Below are 19,106 nucleotides of genomic sequence, written 5' to 3' on the forward strand. Positions count from 1 at the left end.
GCTGTAGCATAATATAAAGTAGGTAAGCAGTGATGCGATAGGGCCACTTATGGACCCCCAGTGAAGAACCTCTTTTTTTATTTTTTAAAACTGCAGGTGAGATATATTTTAATAGGCTTACAAGAGAATAATTTCAAGGACTAACAAAAGGTGAGATATTTGAACAATTGGGTAGATTTAGAGTATTTGATACAAGCTAGGTAAATAGTATGTGACAATATATTTAAAGCCTATGTTAAAACCTGTTAAGTGTATATAGAAATAAATGTTATACAATCTAACTATCCCGCTATGCCAGGAGGAGAAAATAAACATGGAGGCCAGTTATGAAGCAGGGCGTACTTGTACAGGGAATAGTTTGTGTGCGGTATAGGATGGAGAAACCGCTTATTACTTCCTCCCAAATTAGGAGGCAAATTATGTAAAAAAGGGGGGGGGGGAAGGGGGGGAGGGAGAGGGGGGAGAAGGTGGTATCTCCGGTATGGTATTCTATACTATGGAACTCGTGGAGATATGGACTGCTGATTATTATATAGAATAGTTAGCTAATAGCACTTTGGGCTGAAGCTGCATCTATTGTGGCGGAGACCAGGGGCCAAACTTTACTATTTGATATGGTTTATATGGCTCACAGGGGATCCCAATAAAGCATAAGGTGGGAGAAGAGGGAGGGCATATAGGTACAAAAGGTAGATTATATGTTTGGGTAATACTACACGTATTCTTAATGGCTGGGGTCATGAGTTTGACTTTATCTATACAGCTAAGCAATAGCATTTTGGGTATGGAAACCATATGCAGTGGCAGTAGTATGGGTCCAGCCCATCCTATGGGTATTTAACATGCCTTCAGGTGAGGGTGCGCAGGCCAATTTAACAATAGTCTTAACGACAGATTGTAAGTTTTATATATGCATTAATGTATATAAAAGGAATGTTGAAGACTTGTGCCCTGCCTGTTTCACTTCAGACATTTAAAAACCGCTATTATACAATATCAAGCCTTGACAATGCGCAAATATTTAGGGTTGTTGTGCAAAGGTGTAGACATATATGAAACAGTAGATACTGGTGGTTCTCAAGTAGTTCTGTAATCTTCAGTCTATAGTTAGTCTAGATATTATAGCGGCAAATAAATAAACAGGTAAGCTCAAACATCTCGGCCACAGACATTCGAGCTCCCAAACATACTTAAGACCAGAAGCATTATAGAAATATATATCTGATTATATATCCAGTGGTGTTAAAGCAAATATTTGTATGGTCATCTGTATCTATTGTTAGCGTGAGCCTAGTAAAACATTAATAGTGCGTGGTAAATTGGTACAGAAAGGAAAATGGCAGACAGGAAGTTATAGAATATTAACAAACAAAATCATATGCTAGACTGTAAAGATTTCCTATAAGAGAAACCTTAGTTAGTAATACCTTTTATATTTAGCATATATATTGGCAGACATGAACTGGTGGCACAGCAGTCATCTGCGGTACATATAAAGTTAGCAAGAGAATGCTACGCTATCTATATCTATGTTGTCCAAGTGAGATGTTTTAACTGACAGCAAGAAAGCTGAATAAAAGTTAAATTTTATTTTAACCGAACCAGCCTAGTGCTCCTCTGTTTTTGATCGTCTGATCACTACATATTCATATGTGAATTGGGGCTTGGAGAGTGAGCACAGGTTTCGCAAGGTACGTCAGACCCTATATAAAAAAGAGGTTCTCCCACAGTATACGGTGGCGCAAGTGGAAACTGAATGGGCGAGAGATACAAGCAAGTCAAGTCACAGCCGTTTACCGAGTTGATCGAGGAGGGAGCCGAAAGCTGAATAGAGCTTTAACGGATCTAAGGATGGAAAGACCGGCATTTGAAGCAGCTCCTGTGGACCGACAATCGGATCAGGCGTGACTGAAATTGTACGTTCCGCCGTGAGCGGGTAAGACACAAGTTGTTTGAAAGTAACAAAGTAAAGACTGCCCTGCTTTTGTTTCCAAAACACATTGTTACATTGTCACAATTTGAAACTAAAGTGAATCTAAAATGGCTCATTAGAGCGACACAGTGGGAGTTCCGTATATAGGGGTTTATTGAAGGAAAAAGACAGAGTCTTTTGGTGCTTGGACTTTTTATTTTTGTGTGGACTGTGGTAACCCATCATAACATAGGAAGGACAGGCATATGTATACCTCATTTTAAGTTTTAAAGTAGCTAAAGCAATATAAAAAATACATAACAAACAACAAGCAAACTGAATTATATAGATATAACAGGGCTAAACAATCTGCTGGAATTATAAACCAGGGTATCAAGTCAGTGACAGCCATAATGGTATGAGGTTGTAAATCAGCTCAAAGCATACTGTCTCTCGTTCAGGTTCAAAGCTGGGGAGGGAACAATGCCACAACCTAGCGTTTTAATATGCACTAATACCACAGCTTGTTTGCATCTTTGAAGAACTTTGTGAGAAATAACGCTATTTGTAGTGTCCATGTCCCTGTTAACTCAACAAATAGATGAGCGTGGTAATTAGCGTCATGTAAGACATGGATTCAAGGATATTTCCCCAAACAGAGTTATGCTATAAGTTCCATCAGTCGGCAGTATTTCATCCTGTGGCAGACAGAGATTAGGTCTCCACTTTTGTACATAGTATAATAGCTGCCAGGGTCCCAGAGCTTACGAGCCACTGTCGCACATGTTTTCTATGCAAGCATGTCGTCAGCTCAGTCAGTAATATCCACTCTATATAGCCGATAGGGCCTGTGGTGCCAGAGAGTAGGACTGGGATGTTCCGTTTTTGAATAATGTCCCTGTAACATACCTTGTCATGTGAAGGCCCCTGCGACATTAGTTGATGCTGTTTCTGGGGAAGCGGCACACCTGTTTTCTCAGGATGGACCATCGATTGCTCCTTATTGGGGGGCTTGGTAATGTAAGAGGGTATGTCCTGAACATGATCTCTGCGATGGTCTTTCCTAGATGGAGGCCCTGTTATTTCGCCAGGTGGTGGCAGCTGCAGTCCCTGAGGCGTTAGCTCCGCTACAATTTGAGAGTATCTCTTGACCAGTGGGCTGGGAGTGTTTATCGTGTCCAGTTTAGTGGCGTCCAGGTCATGCATAGAAGACTGCGTAGTAGGACACTCTTCACCTCGTTTCACGGCTTCCTTGCCTGAGTTAGCAGTGCAGTATGTTGCGTCATAAGATGCAGTCGCCATGATGTGCGAGTGTTCAAATGCTGCTTGATACTCTTCTAGGAGGCTACTGAGCCCCGTAATGACATATGTCACCATATCCATGGTTAGGTTCCTCTACGGAGGCATTCACTCACGGTAGTAAAGTGGTAGATAGCGGGTTTCACTCTGTATACCAGCTCTTCACAAAGAAAAACATGGCCGCTCCCGAAATCGCTAATCACCGGGGTAAATAGAAAAGTGATGCAAATATCAGCAAGGAGCATCCTGGCATAAAAATTTTCAACATGTAAGATTCCTTAGTCGCCAGGGTCAAAATGATAGTAAGTTAGCGAAATCTGAGCGGTCGCAAAATTTGAGTTTTATATAGGAATTAGCTGGAGCTTCTGCAAGGTGCGACCGCTCAGTCTCAGAGTTGGCTCCTCCCCTCCCCGAGCTTTTTAAGCCTCACTAGCCTCACCAGTCCTTATGTCATTAAATACAATTTTATCTAGCTGATAGTAATGATTTATTAAAGTTATATTCATCACTATTGTACACATTCACATATATATAGGTTCATATAAAAGGATCTACAAAAGGCATGTAGTAAAACATTTATGTGAATGTTTAATTCTAAGTCACACTCACAGTTTATTGTAACTAACGGTACAGGTTCCTTCATACCTGCTTTAAAAGGAGATCACGCAATTGAGGGTGTCATGTTCTGACTCAGGATATTTTGTGAGAGCCTCATTGACTGGAACAGTTGCTTTAAATGAAGATTAGTAGAAGCCATATAGATTGAAAGATATCAGATGTAATTAAATAACAAAATACTTTGATTAAGTAAATACTTGCAGGGTATTTTTAATATATACTATTCAGGTATGTTATGTCCACATACGCCAGGAGTGGAAAGGAACAAACAAGTAAGCACAGATGCAGATTCAAAAGGAAAGTCTTTCTCCTGGTAATAACTGAAGTTCAGGGATTGCACAAAGCAGGAAACAACCTTGTAAACAGGTAGCAGGTTTAAAGGTAAAGTCTTTGTCCTGGTAATAACTGAAGTGCAGGATTTGCACAAAGCAGGAAACAACCTTGTAACAGGTAGCAGGTTTAAAGGTAAAGTCTTTCTCCTGGTGATAACTGAAGTGAAGAATTTGCACAAAGCAGGAAACAACCTTGTAAACAGGTGCAAAGGTGACGTCTTCCTCCAAAAATGTACTGAAGTACAGGAAACAGGTTCTGGCTTGTGACAAAACAGAAACAATGTCAAGACAATATGCAGCCTAACAGCCAGCCTTAAATAGGGAGGTTTTGTACAGGATTGGTTCTGAGTAAATCCAAAATTGAGAGCACCTGTGTTTTGCACAGCTGTAATTACAAGTAAGACAATTACTCATTTCATAGATCTTTTAAGTTGCAATTGAAACTCTTAAACTGCTATAAGTGGCTGTGGCTCAACATACAAGCAAACAGAGTAATAAACACAGAGCAACAGGTTCAAATCCCTGCACAGCCCTTTTGAGCAGAATGCCTCCCAGACCTTTTCTATTTCTTTTTAGTCTGGAGGCTTGGTTCATGACAGAGAGTTAGAAAGGGACCTTTTGCAATCCATTTCCATCCATACCACTGCTAAATCATCTGAATGCCAATTGTATGTTGGCATAATGGACATACTTGGCTTGACTTTTCAATCGCTATATTGTCATTTTAAATCTTTGAGGAGTATTGATTTTGAAATTATTTGTTTTTACTGAGCAAGATTACAAGTTGTGCGCTAAAACGGGTGCGTAAATAACGCAAACAAATGAGCAATATCACACTCTCCATAGTGCTGCTATTACAAGTTACTGAAAAACCTTTTTTTGTTATGCGTTATGGTTTGTTAAGCTCCATACCACACAAAAGCCAAGGCTTGATTTAATGTGCTCATGCACGTTTTCCCCCATAGACATCAATGGAGAGAAAGTGTTAGAAACAAACTAACACCTGCAATCTTGGAATGGCGATCGCTGTAACGCAATCCCCATTGATGTCTATGGGGAAAAGAAAGTTATGTAAAAATCTAACACCCTAACATAAACCCGTAGTCTTACATAAAATAAAAAAATACTAAGCTAAAATTAAAATAAATCTAAAATTACAAAAAATAAAAAAGTCTAAAATTTCAGAAATAAATAAACCAAATTATATAAAAAAAATTAAACCTAATCTAATACCCCTATAAAAATAAAAAATAAAAAAATATGCCGCGGCCGGCGTTCTTGCTCCACAGCCACCTCCGCTCAGTACCACCTTCACCCTGGATGAAGATAGAAAAGGTCCCCACGCTGGATGAAGGCGGTGAAGGTCTTCTTCCAGGTGGCAACATCTTCACCCAGTGCGGGGACCTCTTCTATCTTCATCCAGGGTGAAGGTGGCGCTGAGCGGAGGTGGCCGCGGAGCAAGAACGCCGGCTGCGTTGTATATATTTTTTTACAGGGGTATTAGATTAGGTTTATTTATTTTTTTTTTTTTTATAATTTGGTTTATTTTTTTCTGTAATTTTAATTTTTTTTTATTTTTTGTAATTTTAGATTTATTTATTTTAATTTAATCTTATTTTTTTTTAAGTAATGTTATCATTTTTTATTGTAATTTTAACTTAGTATTTAGGATGTGTTAGGTTAGGGGGCTTAGTGGTTAAATTAGTTATTTGCATTGTGGGGAGATGGTAGTTTAGGGGTTAATAGTGTAATTAGGTTTATTGCGTTGTGGGGGTAGCGGGTTAGGGGTTAATAGTTTTAGTTTAGTAGTAGTGATGTGAGGGGGGTGGTGGTTTAGGAGTTATTAAGTTTATTTTAGTAGTAGCGATGTGTGGGGTTGGCGGTTTAAGGGTTAAAATGTTTATTTAGTGTTGGCTATGTGGGGGTTGGTGGTTTATGGGTTAATAGTTTTAATATAGTATTTGTGATGCGGGGTAAGTGTGAACTACTTACTATCAGAATAATTGTAGATCATCAGTGTGGCCCTGATAATCAAAAGTGCAGCGAGGCAGCAATATATTCAAAAGGTATCTGATGTGATGTTGAGAAAGCTGGTGAAATATTCAAAAGTGCCGAAATTACTGTTTAAAGGCAGCATCGCAGAGAGGCGTTATTATGTACATCTCAATGAGTGGCGATGCTGCCAAAATATTACAAGCAGCATAGGCACTGACATTGGCGATGTAAAGTAAAGGGTCCCTTTTAAATATATAGCACCAAGACTAATAAATATACCTTTGTACTCCTAAAGCTACATAACCCACCAACACAAACTAACACTATACTACTTAACCCCTAAACTGACAATAGCCCACCGCAATAAACTTCCTAACCTGTTAACCCCTAAACCACCAATAGCTAACCGCAATAAACTTCCTAACCTATTAACCCTAATACCGCCATAACCCCCACCGCAAATCCTCCCCTAACCTATTAACCCCTAAACAGCCATAATCCTCCACCTCACACCTATCCTAAAAAAACTAAGTTAAAAAAAAACTATCCTAAAAACAAATTGCCCTAAGAAGGGAATTTTGAAGGTCATTGCCCTTAAGTAATTTTATCTCTTTGGGAAAAAAAATAAAATAAAAAAAAAACGTATTATAAAATAAAAATAACTCTAATCTCCAAAGTTTATACTCACCTCAATTCCGGATCCTAACTGATCAGCTCTGGTGGTGCTTTTCTTCTTTATTCATGGCAGCGGCCTTTTCATCCATCTATCATCTTCTCCCATCTTCCATCCTATGCTTCTTTTCTTCTTATCTTCTGTCAGATGTCATCTTCATACAATCAACTAATAGAAAAAGCTTTGGACTAAGAATTCAATGTAATGCAATGTTGGCAGACTTTTGCAGAAGCCACGTTCCCTATTATTTCCTATGGTAGATACATCCCACATATTGGTACTTCACGGGTCCACTTCCTTTTTTAGAAAATATCGACAGACCAATGGACTGCGAGACCAATAAGGCGTTGGTCAGTCGGTGCTTATAATATTGGGGCCTGTAAGAAAATTTGGGATGATTGTAGACCAGGTCAAAGTTTTGTCAGTCATGCATATCTAGAATGTTAGATGTCAAAAAAATGAGCACATACATTTTAAGGCAATCTTAATAAATTTAATAGTTTATTTGTAAATTAGCTACAAGGTATGTTATTTAGTTTTACTGTTAAACAAATTATGTTATTAAACTATATATAAACTACAATCCAGTCTGTGAGATACAGCTAAATCACCATTAACTCAAGTTTTGGTTTTCTTTAACTTTTATATTGGACTTAATTTCTTTAATCCATCTTGGAATTCTTTATTTTTTAAAGTGTATACAAAAGGGTTTAGTAAAGGATTCATCACAACATAAACAAGAGCAAAAAACTTGTCTCTACTTGGAGAATAATGTGACGATGGTCTCATGTACAAAGAGAAGAGCGTCCCATAAAACATAATAACACATGTCAGATGGGAGGTACATGTAGAAAATGCTTTGCTTCGTCCTCCTGATGACTGAATGTTTACAATAGTTGAGACAATAAAGATGTAAGAGATCAAGGTTAAAAGGAATGAATTAAACGTCATTAATGTCCCTTCAATATAGTTCAATAATTCCACATTAAAGGTATCAGTGCAGGAGAGTTTCAGCAGGGGGTAAACATCGCAGAAAAAATGCTCAATAAGATTGGATGCACAAAATGATAGGTTAGATATCAGTACAGTGTGTCCTGTGAATTCCAAAAAACCTATTGTCCATGTAGCAGCTACAAAAACAGCACAGTTCCTTAGGCTCATGCGAAGAACATAATGCAAGGGGTGACATATGGCAACATAACGGTCATACGCCATAGCTGTCAGTAGGAGGAATTCACTGCAAGTAAATGATCCAAAAAAGTACATCTGTGTCATGCATCCCACAAATGAGATATCCTTATGTTGAGTCAAGAGCACATGTAAAAGATTAGGAAGAATATTGGTGGTGAAAGAGATGTCAAGGCATGAAAGGTTCATCAGGAAGATATACATCGGTGTGTGCAAGTGAGAGCTGGATGAAATCACAGCAAAAACTGTCACATTCCCCAACAGGATAATGAGATACATTATGAGGAACAACGTAAATATTGGGAACTGGATCTCTGCAAACTCAGAAAAGCCTTGAATTAGAAATCCTGTAACATTATCTTCATTTTCCAGACCCATCTTCCAACTCCTCGTTTCTGCAGTTGTAAAGAGAATAAGATATTGGATGACAAGGTGCAATATACAGTATATTATTTGGCCAATTTCTGTTTTTATATACTATACATTAATTTGTTTAACCAATATCGTGGAACCAATAATATAACAACAATGAAAATAATATTTACAACATGCATTGTGGAATAAACACTCCAGCAATTAATCTGAAGTTCATAGAAATAAAGAGTTAGTAACATTTTTCCTCTAGCACTCCTGGGATAAAAAAAAACCCTCCAACCTATTCTGGGATACAGGAAAAGAGCAAAATGCACAGCAACAGAGAGAGTTGTGCACTACTTGTGGCCAATAGACAAATAAACGGCTAGATTACGAGTTGTGCGTTAGGGTAAAAAAGCAGCGCTAACAGGTCTTAACGCTGCTTTTTTATGCCCGCTGGTATTACGAGTGTTGAAGGTTTAGGGTCACGCACACTTTTTTGGCCTTACCGCAAAATGACTTACGTAAACTTTGTAAAGTCTTTTTTCTATGGGACTTCCATAGCGCCAGTATTACGAGTCTGTCCTGGGAGGCCAAAAAGTGAGCGGTACACCCTACCCCGTCAAGAGTCCTAACGCATTTAAAAGTCAGTAGTAACTAAAGTGCTAAAAAGTACACTAACACCCATAAACTATCTATTAACCCCTAAAACAAGGCCCTCCCGCATCGCAAACACTAAATTAAAAATGTTAACCCCTAATCTGCCACTCTGGACACCGCCGCCACCTACATTATACTTATGAACCCCTAATCTGCTGCCCCAATGTCGCCGCCACCTACCTACACTTATTAACCCCTAATCTGCCGCCCCCAACGTCGCCGCCACTATAATAAACATTTTAACCCCTAAACCGCCATACTCATGCCTTGCAAACATTAGATAAATATTATTCACCCCTATTCTGCCGTCCCTAACATCGCCGCCACCTACCTACATTTATTAACCCCTAATCCGCCGACCCCAACGTCGCCTCCACTATACTAAATGTTTTAACCCCATACCTAAGTCTAACCCTAACCCTAACACCCCCTAACTTATATATAATTTAAATAAATCTAAATAAAATTACTATCATTAACTAAATTATTCCTATTTAAAACTAAATACTTACCTATAAAATAAACCCTAAGATAGCTACAATATAACTAATAATTACATTGTATCTAGCTTAGGGTTTATTTTTATTTTACAGGCAAGTTTGTATTTATTTTAACTAGGTAGAATAGTTATTAAATAGTTATTAACTATTTAATAACTACCTAGCTAAAATAAATACAAAAGTACCTGTAAAATAAAACCTAACCTAAGTTACAATAACACCTAACACTACACTATAATTAAATAACGGCTAGAATACGAGTTCGGCGTTAGCCTTAAAAAGCAGCGTTAATGGGTCCTAACGCTGCTTTTTAATGCCCGCTGGTATTACGAGTTTGGCAGGTACAGGTGTACCGCTCACTTTTCTTCCGCGACTTTTCCATACCGCAAATTCCCTTACGTCAATTGCATATCCTATCTTTTTAATAGGATTTGCCTAACGCTGGTATTACAAGTCTTGGATGAAGTGAGCGGTACAGCCTCTACCTCCAAGACTCCTACCGCATATAAAAGTCAGTAGTTAAGAGATTTATGGGCTAACGTCGGAACATAAAGCTCTTAACTACAGTGCTACAAAGTACACTAACACCCATAAACTACCTATTAACCCCTAAACCGAGCCCCCCCCCACATCGCAAACACTATAATAAAATTATTTAACCCCTAATCTGCTGACCGGACATGCCACCACCTACATTATACCTATGAACCCTTAATCTGCTGCCCCTAACATCGCTGACACCTACATTATAGTTATTAACCCCTAATCTGCCGTCCCCAACGTCGCCGCCACCTAACTACAATTATTGACCCCTAATCTGCCGACCGGACATCGCCGCCACTATAATAAATGTATTAACCCCTAAACCGCCGCACTCCCGCCTCGCAAACACTATAAAATTTGTTATTAACCCCTAATCTGCCGTCCCTAACATTGCCGCCACCTACCTACAATTATTAACCCCTAATCTGCCGCCCCCAACGTCACCGCTACTATATTAAATGTATTAACCCCTAAACCTAAGTCTAACCCTAACACCCCCTAACTTAAATCTATTTTTAATAAATCTAAATAAAATTACTACAATTAACTAAATTATTCCTATTTAAAACTAAATACTTACCTATAAAATAAACCATAAGATAGCTACAATATAACTAATAGTTACATTGTAGCTATTTTAGGATTTATATTTATTTTACAGGCAACTTTGTATTTATTTTAACTAGGTAAAATAGTTATTAAATAGTTAATAACTATTTAATAGCTACCTAGTTAAAATAATTACAAAATTACCTGTAAAATAAATCCTAACCTAAGTTACAAATACACCTAACACTACACTATCAATAAATTAATTAAATAAATTAACTACAATTATCTAAAATAAAATACAATTAAATAAACTAAACTATATTACAAAAAAAAACAACACTAAATTACACAAAATAAAAAAAAATTACACAAAGTTTAATCTAATTACACATAATCTAATCCCCCTAATAAAATAAAAAAGCCCCCCAAAATAATAAAATTCCCTATCCTAAACTAAATTACAAATAGCCCTTAAAAGGGACTTTTGCTCTTTTACCAGCCCTTAAAAGGGCTTTTACGGGCATTGCCCCAAAGTAATCAGCTCTTTTACCTGTAAAAAAAAGAAATACAATACCCCCCCAACATTACAACCCACCACCCACACACCCCTACTCTAAAACCCACCCGATCCCCCCTTAAAAAAACCTAACACTACCCCATTGAAGATCACCCTACCTTGAGCCGTTTTAACCCAGCCGGGCACCAGTGGTCATCCGATGGGGCAGAAGAGGACATCCAGACCGGCAGAAGTCTTCATCCTATCCGGGCAGAAGAAGACATCTGGACCGGCAGACATCTTCATCCAAGCAGCATCTTCTATCTTCAGCGATCCAACGAGGAACGGCTCCATCTTGAAGACCTCCGGCGCGGAACATCCTTCCAGGCCGACGACTAGCCGACGAATGGCTGGTCCTTTAAATGATGTCATCCAAGATGGCGTCCCTCGAATTCCAATTGGCTGATAGCATTCTATCAGCCAATCGGAATTAAGGTAGGAAAAATCTGATTGGTTGATTTAATCAGCCAATTGGATTGAAGTTCAATCCGATTGGCTGATTGGATCAGCCAATAGAATGCGAGGTCAATTCTATTGTGGGGGCTGGTGGTTTAGGGGTTAATAGGTTTAGTAAGTGGTAGTGATGTGAGAGGCCAGGGGTTTAGGGGTTTATACATTTATTTAGTTGTGGATTGGTCCGGAAGCGGCGGGATAGGGGTTAATAACTTTATTAGAGTAGCGGTGGGCTCTGGGAGCGGAGGGTTAGGGATTAATAACTATATTAGAGTTGCAGTGGGCTCTGGGAGCAGCAGGATGGGGGTTAATACCTTTATTTAGTTGCGGCGGGATAGTGGTTAAACATTTTAGTATAGTGGCAGTGTTTAGAGACAGGATATAAATAAAGTTGGGAAAAAGCAGAATAGCAGCGAGATCGATGACTGCTAGTTAACAACAGTCCACTGCTCAACATCCGTACTTGGTGCTCGGCTTTTTGCCGGCTTTTTTTATAAATATGGAGAGCATATTCAGGTCCGTGGCCACAATTTTAGGCGATGTTAGGCAAGTGTATTGGTGCCGTTGAATGCAGCACAGTTGACGGCTTGATAATTCGGCCTCAATAGTCAATACTAGATAGGCTCATATGTTAATTTCTAAGCCCTTGAAGGCCATCTCTAATTTGCATTCATTTGACAGTTTTTCACAGCTAGAGGGCGTTAGTGCATGTATGTCATATAGATAACATTGTGCACATGCAGTTATTTAAGAGTCAGAACTAATTGCCTGAAATGCAAGTTTGTCAAAAGATCTGAGATAAGGAGGCAGTCAGCAGAAGCTTAGATACAAAGTTATTACAGAGGTAAAAAGTATATTCCTTTAACAGTGTTGGTTATGCAAAACTGGGGAATGGTAAATAAAGAGATTATCTATTGGTTAAACAATAAAAAAAATTGTGTTTACAATCCCTTTAAGCTTGTTTCAAATTTTTTTGTTTTTTTTTGTTTCCTGTGTGGGTAATTAGGGGAGGGATTATTTTCACCTGTTTGGGCCTACCTAGACTATAAATTTAAAGCAGTAACTCTTGGAGCCTGCTCTGAGAGGGTCTGCTGCAGTGATTATCTGTTAAAGTAAAATTGTCTGTTTAAGTAAGCAGTTAGCTAAACAAGAGAGTTAGGCAAACAAGGATTTGAAGTAACCAAGGGGAAATATAATTATTTTATATTTGTAAGTTAAACCTTTTAGTAAGAATGTGTGAGAATCTCATTCAGTGTACAGCTTGCCACATGTTTGCATCACTGGAGCAGTCACTTCAGGGATTATATGTCTTGGCAAATGTGAGCATAATGTCCTCTAGTTATCAAGCCGTCAACCTCAAATACGCTGGAATTCCGCAGCGTATTTGTGGCGAGGCTGATTCGCTGTAGTTATCAAGCACTACAGCCCGGCAAAAGTAGAATATAGTGACATAAGCAATGATCCGCCGGACTCAGTCCGACACAGATCGATTCTTACGTCACTCCAGATGTTCCGAACGCAAGTTCGGCACAATCTGACTACTTTTCGGAGTTATCAAAAAACTAGCAGGTACGCTCGGCACTTTTCCGGCTCAGCGTACCTGGTTTTCAATCCGCCGCTCTGGAGGTGGCAGGTCCCATAGGAATCAATGAGAGTCTGACCATAGCGAAAGCTCATGTTCGCTGCTGCCCGACATCCCATTGATTCCTATATGAAGTGTGTACACCTAACACCCTAACATGTACCCTGAGTCTAAACACCCCTAATCTGCCCCCCTACACAGCCGCAACCTATATTAAACATGTTAACCCCTAAAACGCCGCTCCCGGACCCCGCCACAACTATAATAAATATGTTAACCCCTAAACCGCATCTCCCGGACCCCGCCGCAACTATAATAAATATATTAACTCCTAAACCGCCGCTCCAGGACCCCGCCGCCACCTACATAATACCTATTAACCCCTATCCTGCCCCCCTACACTGCCACCACCTATAATATATTTATTAACCCCTATCCTGCCCCCCCTCCACCACCGCCACTATAATAAAATTATTAACCCCTATCCTGCCCCCCCTACACCGCCGCCACTATAATAAAATTATTAACCCCTAAACCTAAGTCTAACCCTAACCCTAACACCCCCTAACTTAAATATTAATTAAATACATCTAAATAAATATTATTCTTATTAACTAAATTAATCCTATTTAAAACTAAATACTTACCTTTAAAATAAACCCTAATATAGCTACAATCTAACTAATAATTATATTGTAGCTATTTTAGGATTTATTTTTATTTTACAGGCAAATTTCAATTTATTTTAACTAGGTACAAAAGCTATTAAATAGTTATTAACTATTTAATAGCTACCTAGTTAAAATAAAGACAAATTTACCTGTAAAATAAAAACTAACCTAAGTTACAATTACACCTAACACTACACTATCATTAACTAAATTATTCCTATTTAAAACTAAATACTTACCTGTAAAATAAACCCTAATATAGCTACAATGTAATTAATAATTACATTGTAGTTATTTTAGGATTTATATTTATTTTACAGGTAACTTTGTATTTATTTTAACTAGGTAGAATAGTTATTAAATAGTTATTAACTATTTATTAACTACCTAGCTAAAAGAAATACAAAATTACCTGTAAAATAAATCCTAACCTAAGTTACAATTAAACCTAACACTACACTATCATTAAATAAATTAAATTAATTAACTACAAATACCTACAATTAAATACACTAACTAAAGTACAAAATATTAAAAAAACTAAGTTACAAAAAATAAAAAAATATTACAAGATTTTTAAGCTAATTACACCTAATCAAAGCCCCCTAATAAAATAACAAAGCCCCCAAAATAAAAAAATGCCCTACCCTATTCTAAATTACAAAAGTTAACAGCTCTATTACCAGCCCTTAAAAGGGCCTTTTGCAGGGCATGCCCCAAAGTAATCAGCTCTTTTGCATGTAAAAAAAAATACAACCCCCCCAACATTAAAACCCACCACCCACATACCCCTACTCTAACCCACCCAAACCCCCCTTAAAAAAACCTAACACTAACCCCCTGAAGATCTCCCTACCTTGAGTCGTCTTCAGCCAGCCAACCACCGATGGAACAGAAGAGGACATCCGCAGTGGCCGAAGTCATCATCCAAGGGGCACTGAAGAGGTCTTCCATCCGATAGAAGTCTTCATCCATGCGGCGTCTTCAATCTTTATCCATCCGGAGCGGAGCCTTCTTCAAATGAGCCGACGCGGAGCCATCCTCTTCCAACGACGCCTACCCGATGAATGGCGTCCCTCGTATTCCAGTTGGCTGATAGGATTCTATCAGCCAATCGGAATTAAGGTAGGAAAAATCTGATTGGCTGATGCAATCAGCCAATCATATTCAAGTTCAATCCGATAGGCTGATCCAATAAGCCAATCAGATTGAGCTTGCATTCTATTGGCTGTTCCGATCAGCCAATAGAATGCGAGCTCAATCTGATTGGCTGATTGCATCAGCCAATCAGATTTTTCCTACCTTAATTCCGATTGGCTGATAGAATCCTATCAGCCAATGGGAATTCGAGGGACGCCATCTTGGATGACGTCACTTAAAGGAATATCCATTCATCGGGTAGGCGTCGTTGGAAGAGGATGGCTCCGCGTCGGCTCATTTGAAGAAGGCTCCGCTCCGCATGGATGAAGATTGAAGACGCCGCATGGATGAAGACTTCTATTGGATGGAAGACCTCTTCAGTGCTCCTTGGATGATGACTTCGACCGCTGCGGATGTCCTCTTCTGTTCCATCGGTGGTCGGCTGGCTGAAGACGACTCAAGGTAGGGAGATCTTCAGGGGGTTAGTGTTAGGTATTTTTAAGGGGGGTTTGGGTGGGTTAGAGTAGGGGTATGTGGGTGGTGGGTTTTAATGTTGGGGGGGGTGTATTTTTTCTAACATGCAAAAGAGCTGATTACTTTGGGGCATGCCCCGCAAAAGGCCCTTTTAAGGGCTGGTAATAGAGCTGTTAACTTTTGTAATTTAGAATAGGGTAGGGCATTTTTTTATTTTGGGGGGATTTGTTATTTTAGTAGGGGGCTTAGATTAGGTATAATTAGCTTAAAAATCTTGTAATATTTTTTTATTTGTTGTAACTTAGTTTTTTTTATTTTTTGTACTTTAGTTAGTTTATTTAATTGTATTTAATTGTAGGTATTTGTAGTTAATTAATTTAATTTATTTAATGATAGTGTAGTGTTAGGTTTAATTGTAACTTAGGTTAGGATTTATTTTACAGGTAATTTTGTATTTCTTTTAGCTAGGTAGTTAATAAATAGTTAATAACTATTTAATAACTATTCTACCTAGTTAAAATAAATACAAAGTTACCTGTAAAATAAATATAAATCCTGAAATAGCTACAATGTAATTATTAATTACATTGTAGCTATCTTAGGGTTTATTTTACAGGTAAGTATTTAGTTTTAAATAGGAATAATTTAGTTAATGATAGTGTAGTGTTAGGTGTAATTGTAACTTAGGTTAGTTTTTATTTTACAGGTAAATTTGTCTTTATTTTAACTAGGTAGCTATTAAATAGTTAATAACTATTTAATAGCTATTGTACCTAGTTAAAATAAATTTAAATTTGCCTGTAAAATAAAAATAAATCCTAAAATAGTTACAATATAATTATTAGAAAGATTGTAGCTATATAAGGGTTTATTTTAAAGGTAAGTATTTAGTTTTAACTAGGAATAATTTAGTTAATAATAGTAATTTAATTTAGATTTATTTAATTAATATTTAAGTTAGGGAGGTGTTAGGGTTAGCCTTAGGTTTAGGGGTTAATAATTTTATTATAGGTTGCGGCGGTATAGGGGGTAGGATAGGCGGCGGTATAGGGGGTAGGATAGGGGTTAATTAATTTAATATCGGTGGCGACGGTGTAGGGGGGGCAGATTAGGGGTTAATAAGTTTAATATAGGTGGCGGCGGGGTCCGGGGGCGGCGGTTTAGGGGTTAAACAATTTATTTAGTTGCGGCGAGGTCCGGGATCCGCAGGATAGGGGTTAATAGGTATAATGTAGGTGGCGGCGGGGTCTGGGAGCGGCGGGTTAGGGGTTAATACATTTATTATAGTTGCGGCAGGGTCTAGGAGCGGCGGTTTAGGGATTAATACATTTATTATAGTTGCGGCGGGGTCTAGGAGCGGCGGTTTAGGGGTTAATACATTTATTATAGTGGCGGCGGGGTCTAGGAGCGGCGGTTTAGGGGTTAATAACTTTATTTAGTTGGGGGGGGCTCCAGGGGCACCGGTATAGGGGGTAGAACAGTATAGTATAGTGTGAGTGCTTAGTGACAGGGGTATTAATAAAGCTGTAGAAAAGCTAAAGAACAGCGAGATCGATGTGTGATAACTATCACAGTCCGCTGCTCATGTGAGGCGAGCTTAGGCGGGCGTATTGGGCTGGCGAATGCAAGCAAAATTATGGAGCTTGATAACTAGAGGCCATTGTCTCTTTAGAAACTCGTATTGGAGTTCTGGAGGAACGAATTGCAACACTGCATGAAATTCAGACACTTGAAAGGGAAATGGATAGGACTGAGCTGGTTGTTAATGGTTCTAGCAGTAGGAATGGGGAGGATTCAGATGTGGAGACTCCAGGATGTAGCTGGGTCACAGTTAGAGGGCGAAGTAAAGGTAAGCAGAAGAGACAGGCCATTTTGGAGCTGGTCCACCCCCAATAGATTTGCCAGATTAAGTGAAGATGTTGGGGATATCAGTTCAGAGGTTGTAGTGTCAGAGAGGACTGTTTTACTTAATATAGTGAACAGTCCTTTAGCTGTGGAAGAGGAGCATACTATGGGGGAAGTCCTTCAGACATGGTAGTGGGGCATACTATAGTTAACAGTCCTTTAGCCATGAAAGAGGGGTATTCAAGTCGTGGCCTGAGGTAGATGTTGGTGGTAGGAGTCTCTATTATTAGGAAGGTTGATAGGGTAATTTGTCATCTAGACCCTTTAAATAGAACAGTTTGCTGTCTTCCAGGGGCTGGTTTGGTGGGTGGCATATTGTGGAGCATATTGATAGATTGTTATAGGGATGTGGGTCTGATCCTGCAGTCACGGTACATATTGGTACTAATGCAGGAATTGGTGGGAGATGGAGATCCCTAAAAAATGAGTTCAGGGAGTTAGGTAGCAAGCTAAAAGCAAGGTACTCCAAAGTCATATTTTTGGCGCTATAACCAGTGCCGTGTGCTAACTCAGAAAGGCAGAAGGAGCTAAGGTCAGTTAATTCATGGTTAAAAACATGGTGTAAAAATGAGGGGTTTGACTTTTTAGAGCACTGGGCTGACTTTGCACTTGGGTACAATTTGTACAGTAAGGATGGATTGCATCTGAATGACATGGGTGCAGGTGTGTTGGGGAAAGGATGATAGCTCGTTTAGAGAATCTTTTAAACTAGACAAAGGGAGGGAGGGTCAGTAAGAACACAATAGAACAGAGAGATCAGTCTGTGAATATGTCACTCGTATAATATCTGAAGGAAGGGATAACTTAAGAAATGTCACACTAGAAAGTATGGAGGAAAGCACACCAAGTAGCAGCAGAAAGCACATGAAAATTTAATGTATGACAACAAATGCAAGAAGCATGACAAGTAAAATGAGGGAGCTGGAGCTCTTAGTTGCAGAAGAGGACTTTGACATTATCAACATAACTGAAACTTGGTGGGATGATTCACATCACTGGGCAGTTAACTTAGAGGGGTATACTTTATTTAAGAGGGACAGGAATAATAAAAGGGGTGAAGAAATCTGCATGTATATTACACCTAACTTTAAACCTACAATAAGGGCAGATATTTATGATGATACAGGTGACAATGTAGAGACCCTGTGGGTGGATATTAAGAGTGGAGGAAAAAATCCTAAAAAAATATTACTTGGAACATGCTACAAGCCCCCCAACATTAGTGACCTGGAGGAAACTCAACTACTTATGCAAATAGGTAAGGCTGCTAATAACAGTGCTGTAATTATGGGGGATTCTAACTACCCTGATATAAACTGGGCCAGTGAAAATAGTAATTCAGCTAAGGGGGATAGCTTTTTAAATGTTCTCAGGGATAACTTCTTGTCACAATTAATAGAGGAGCCAACTAGGAATAAAGTTATATTGGATTTAGTGCTATCAAACAATACAGATATAATATCAAACATAGAAGTCAAAGAACATTTGGGTAACAGTGATCATAACATGGTCACATTTGAAATCTCTTTTCATAAGCAGTGTCTTAAAGGCTTAACCAAGACCTTTAATTTTTAAGAAAGCAAAATTCAAATATTTAAGGAAATCATTAAATATCATAAACTGGGACACAGTATTCTCTAATAAAAATACAGAGAATAAAGGGATAACATTTAAAATTTTGTTAAATAAATATACATAT

At 38.5% G+C, this 19,106-nt stretch overlaps 1 protein-coding gene across 1 annotated transcript; it reads right to left on the reverse strand.

Annotated features, from left to right (window-relative positions):
• Positions 1-7,471: 7,471 nt before the first annotated feature.
• On the reverse strand, positions 7,472-8,395 carry LOC128640562 (olfactory receptor 1C1-like). The gene has a single exon (XM_053693033.1). The coding sequence runs from the start codon at positions 8,393-8,395 to the stop codon at positions 7,472-7,474; it is 924 nt and encodes a 307-aa protein (XP_053549008.1).
• Between the last annotated feature and the right edge of the window lie 10,711 nt (positions 8,396-19,106).

Source organism: Bombina bombina, chromosome 9 (genome assembly GCF_027579735.1).
Source record: "Bombina bombina isolate aBomBom1 chromosome 9, aBomBom1.pri, whole genome shotgun sequence".
Taxonomy (NCBI): domain Eukaryota; kingdom Metazoa; phylum Chordata; class Amphibia; order Anura; family Bombinatoridae; genus Bombina; species Bombina bombina.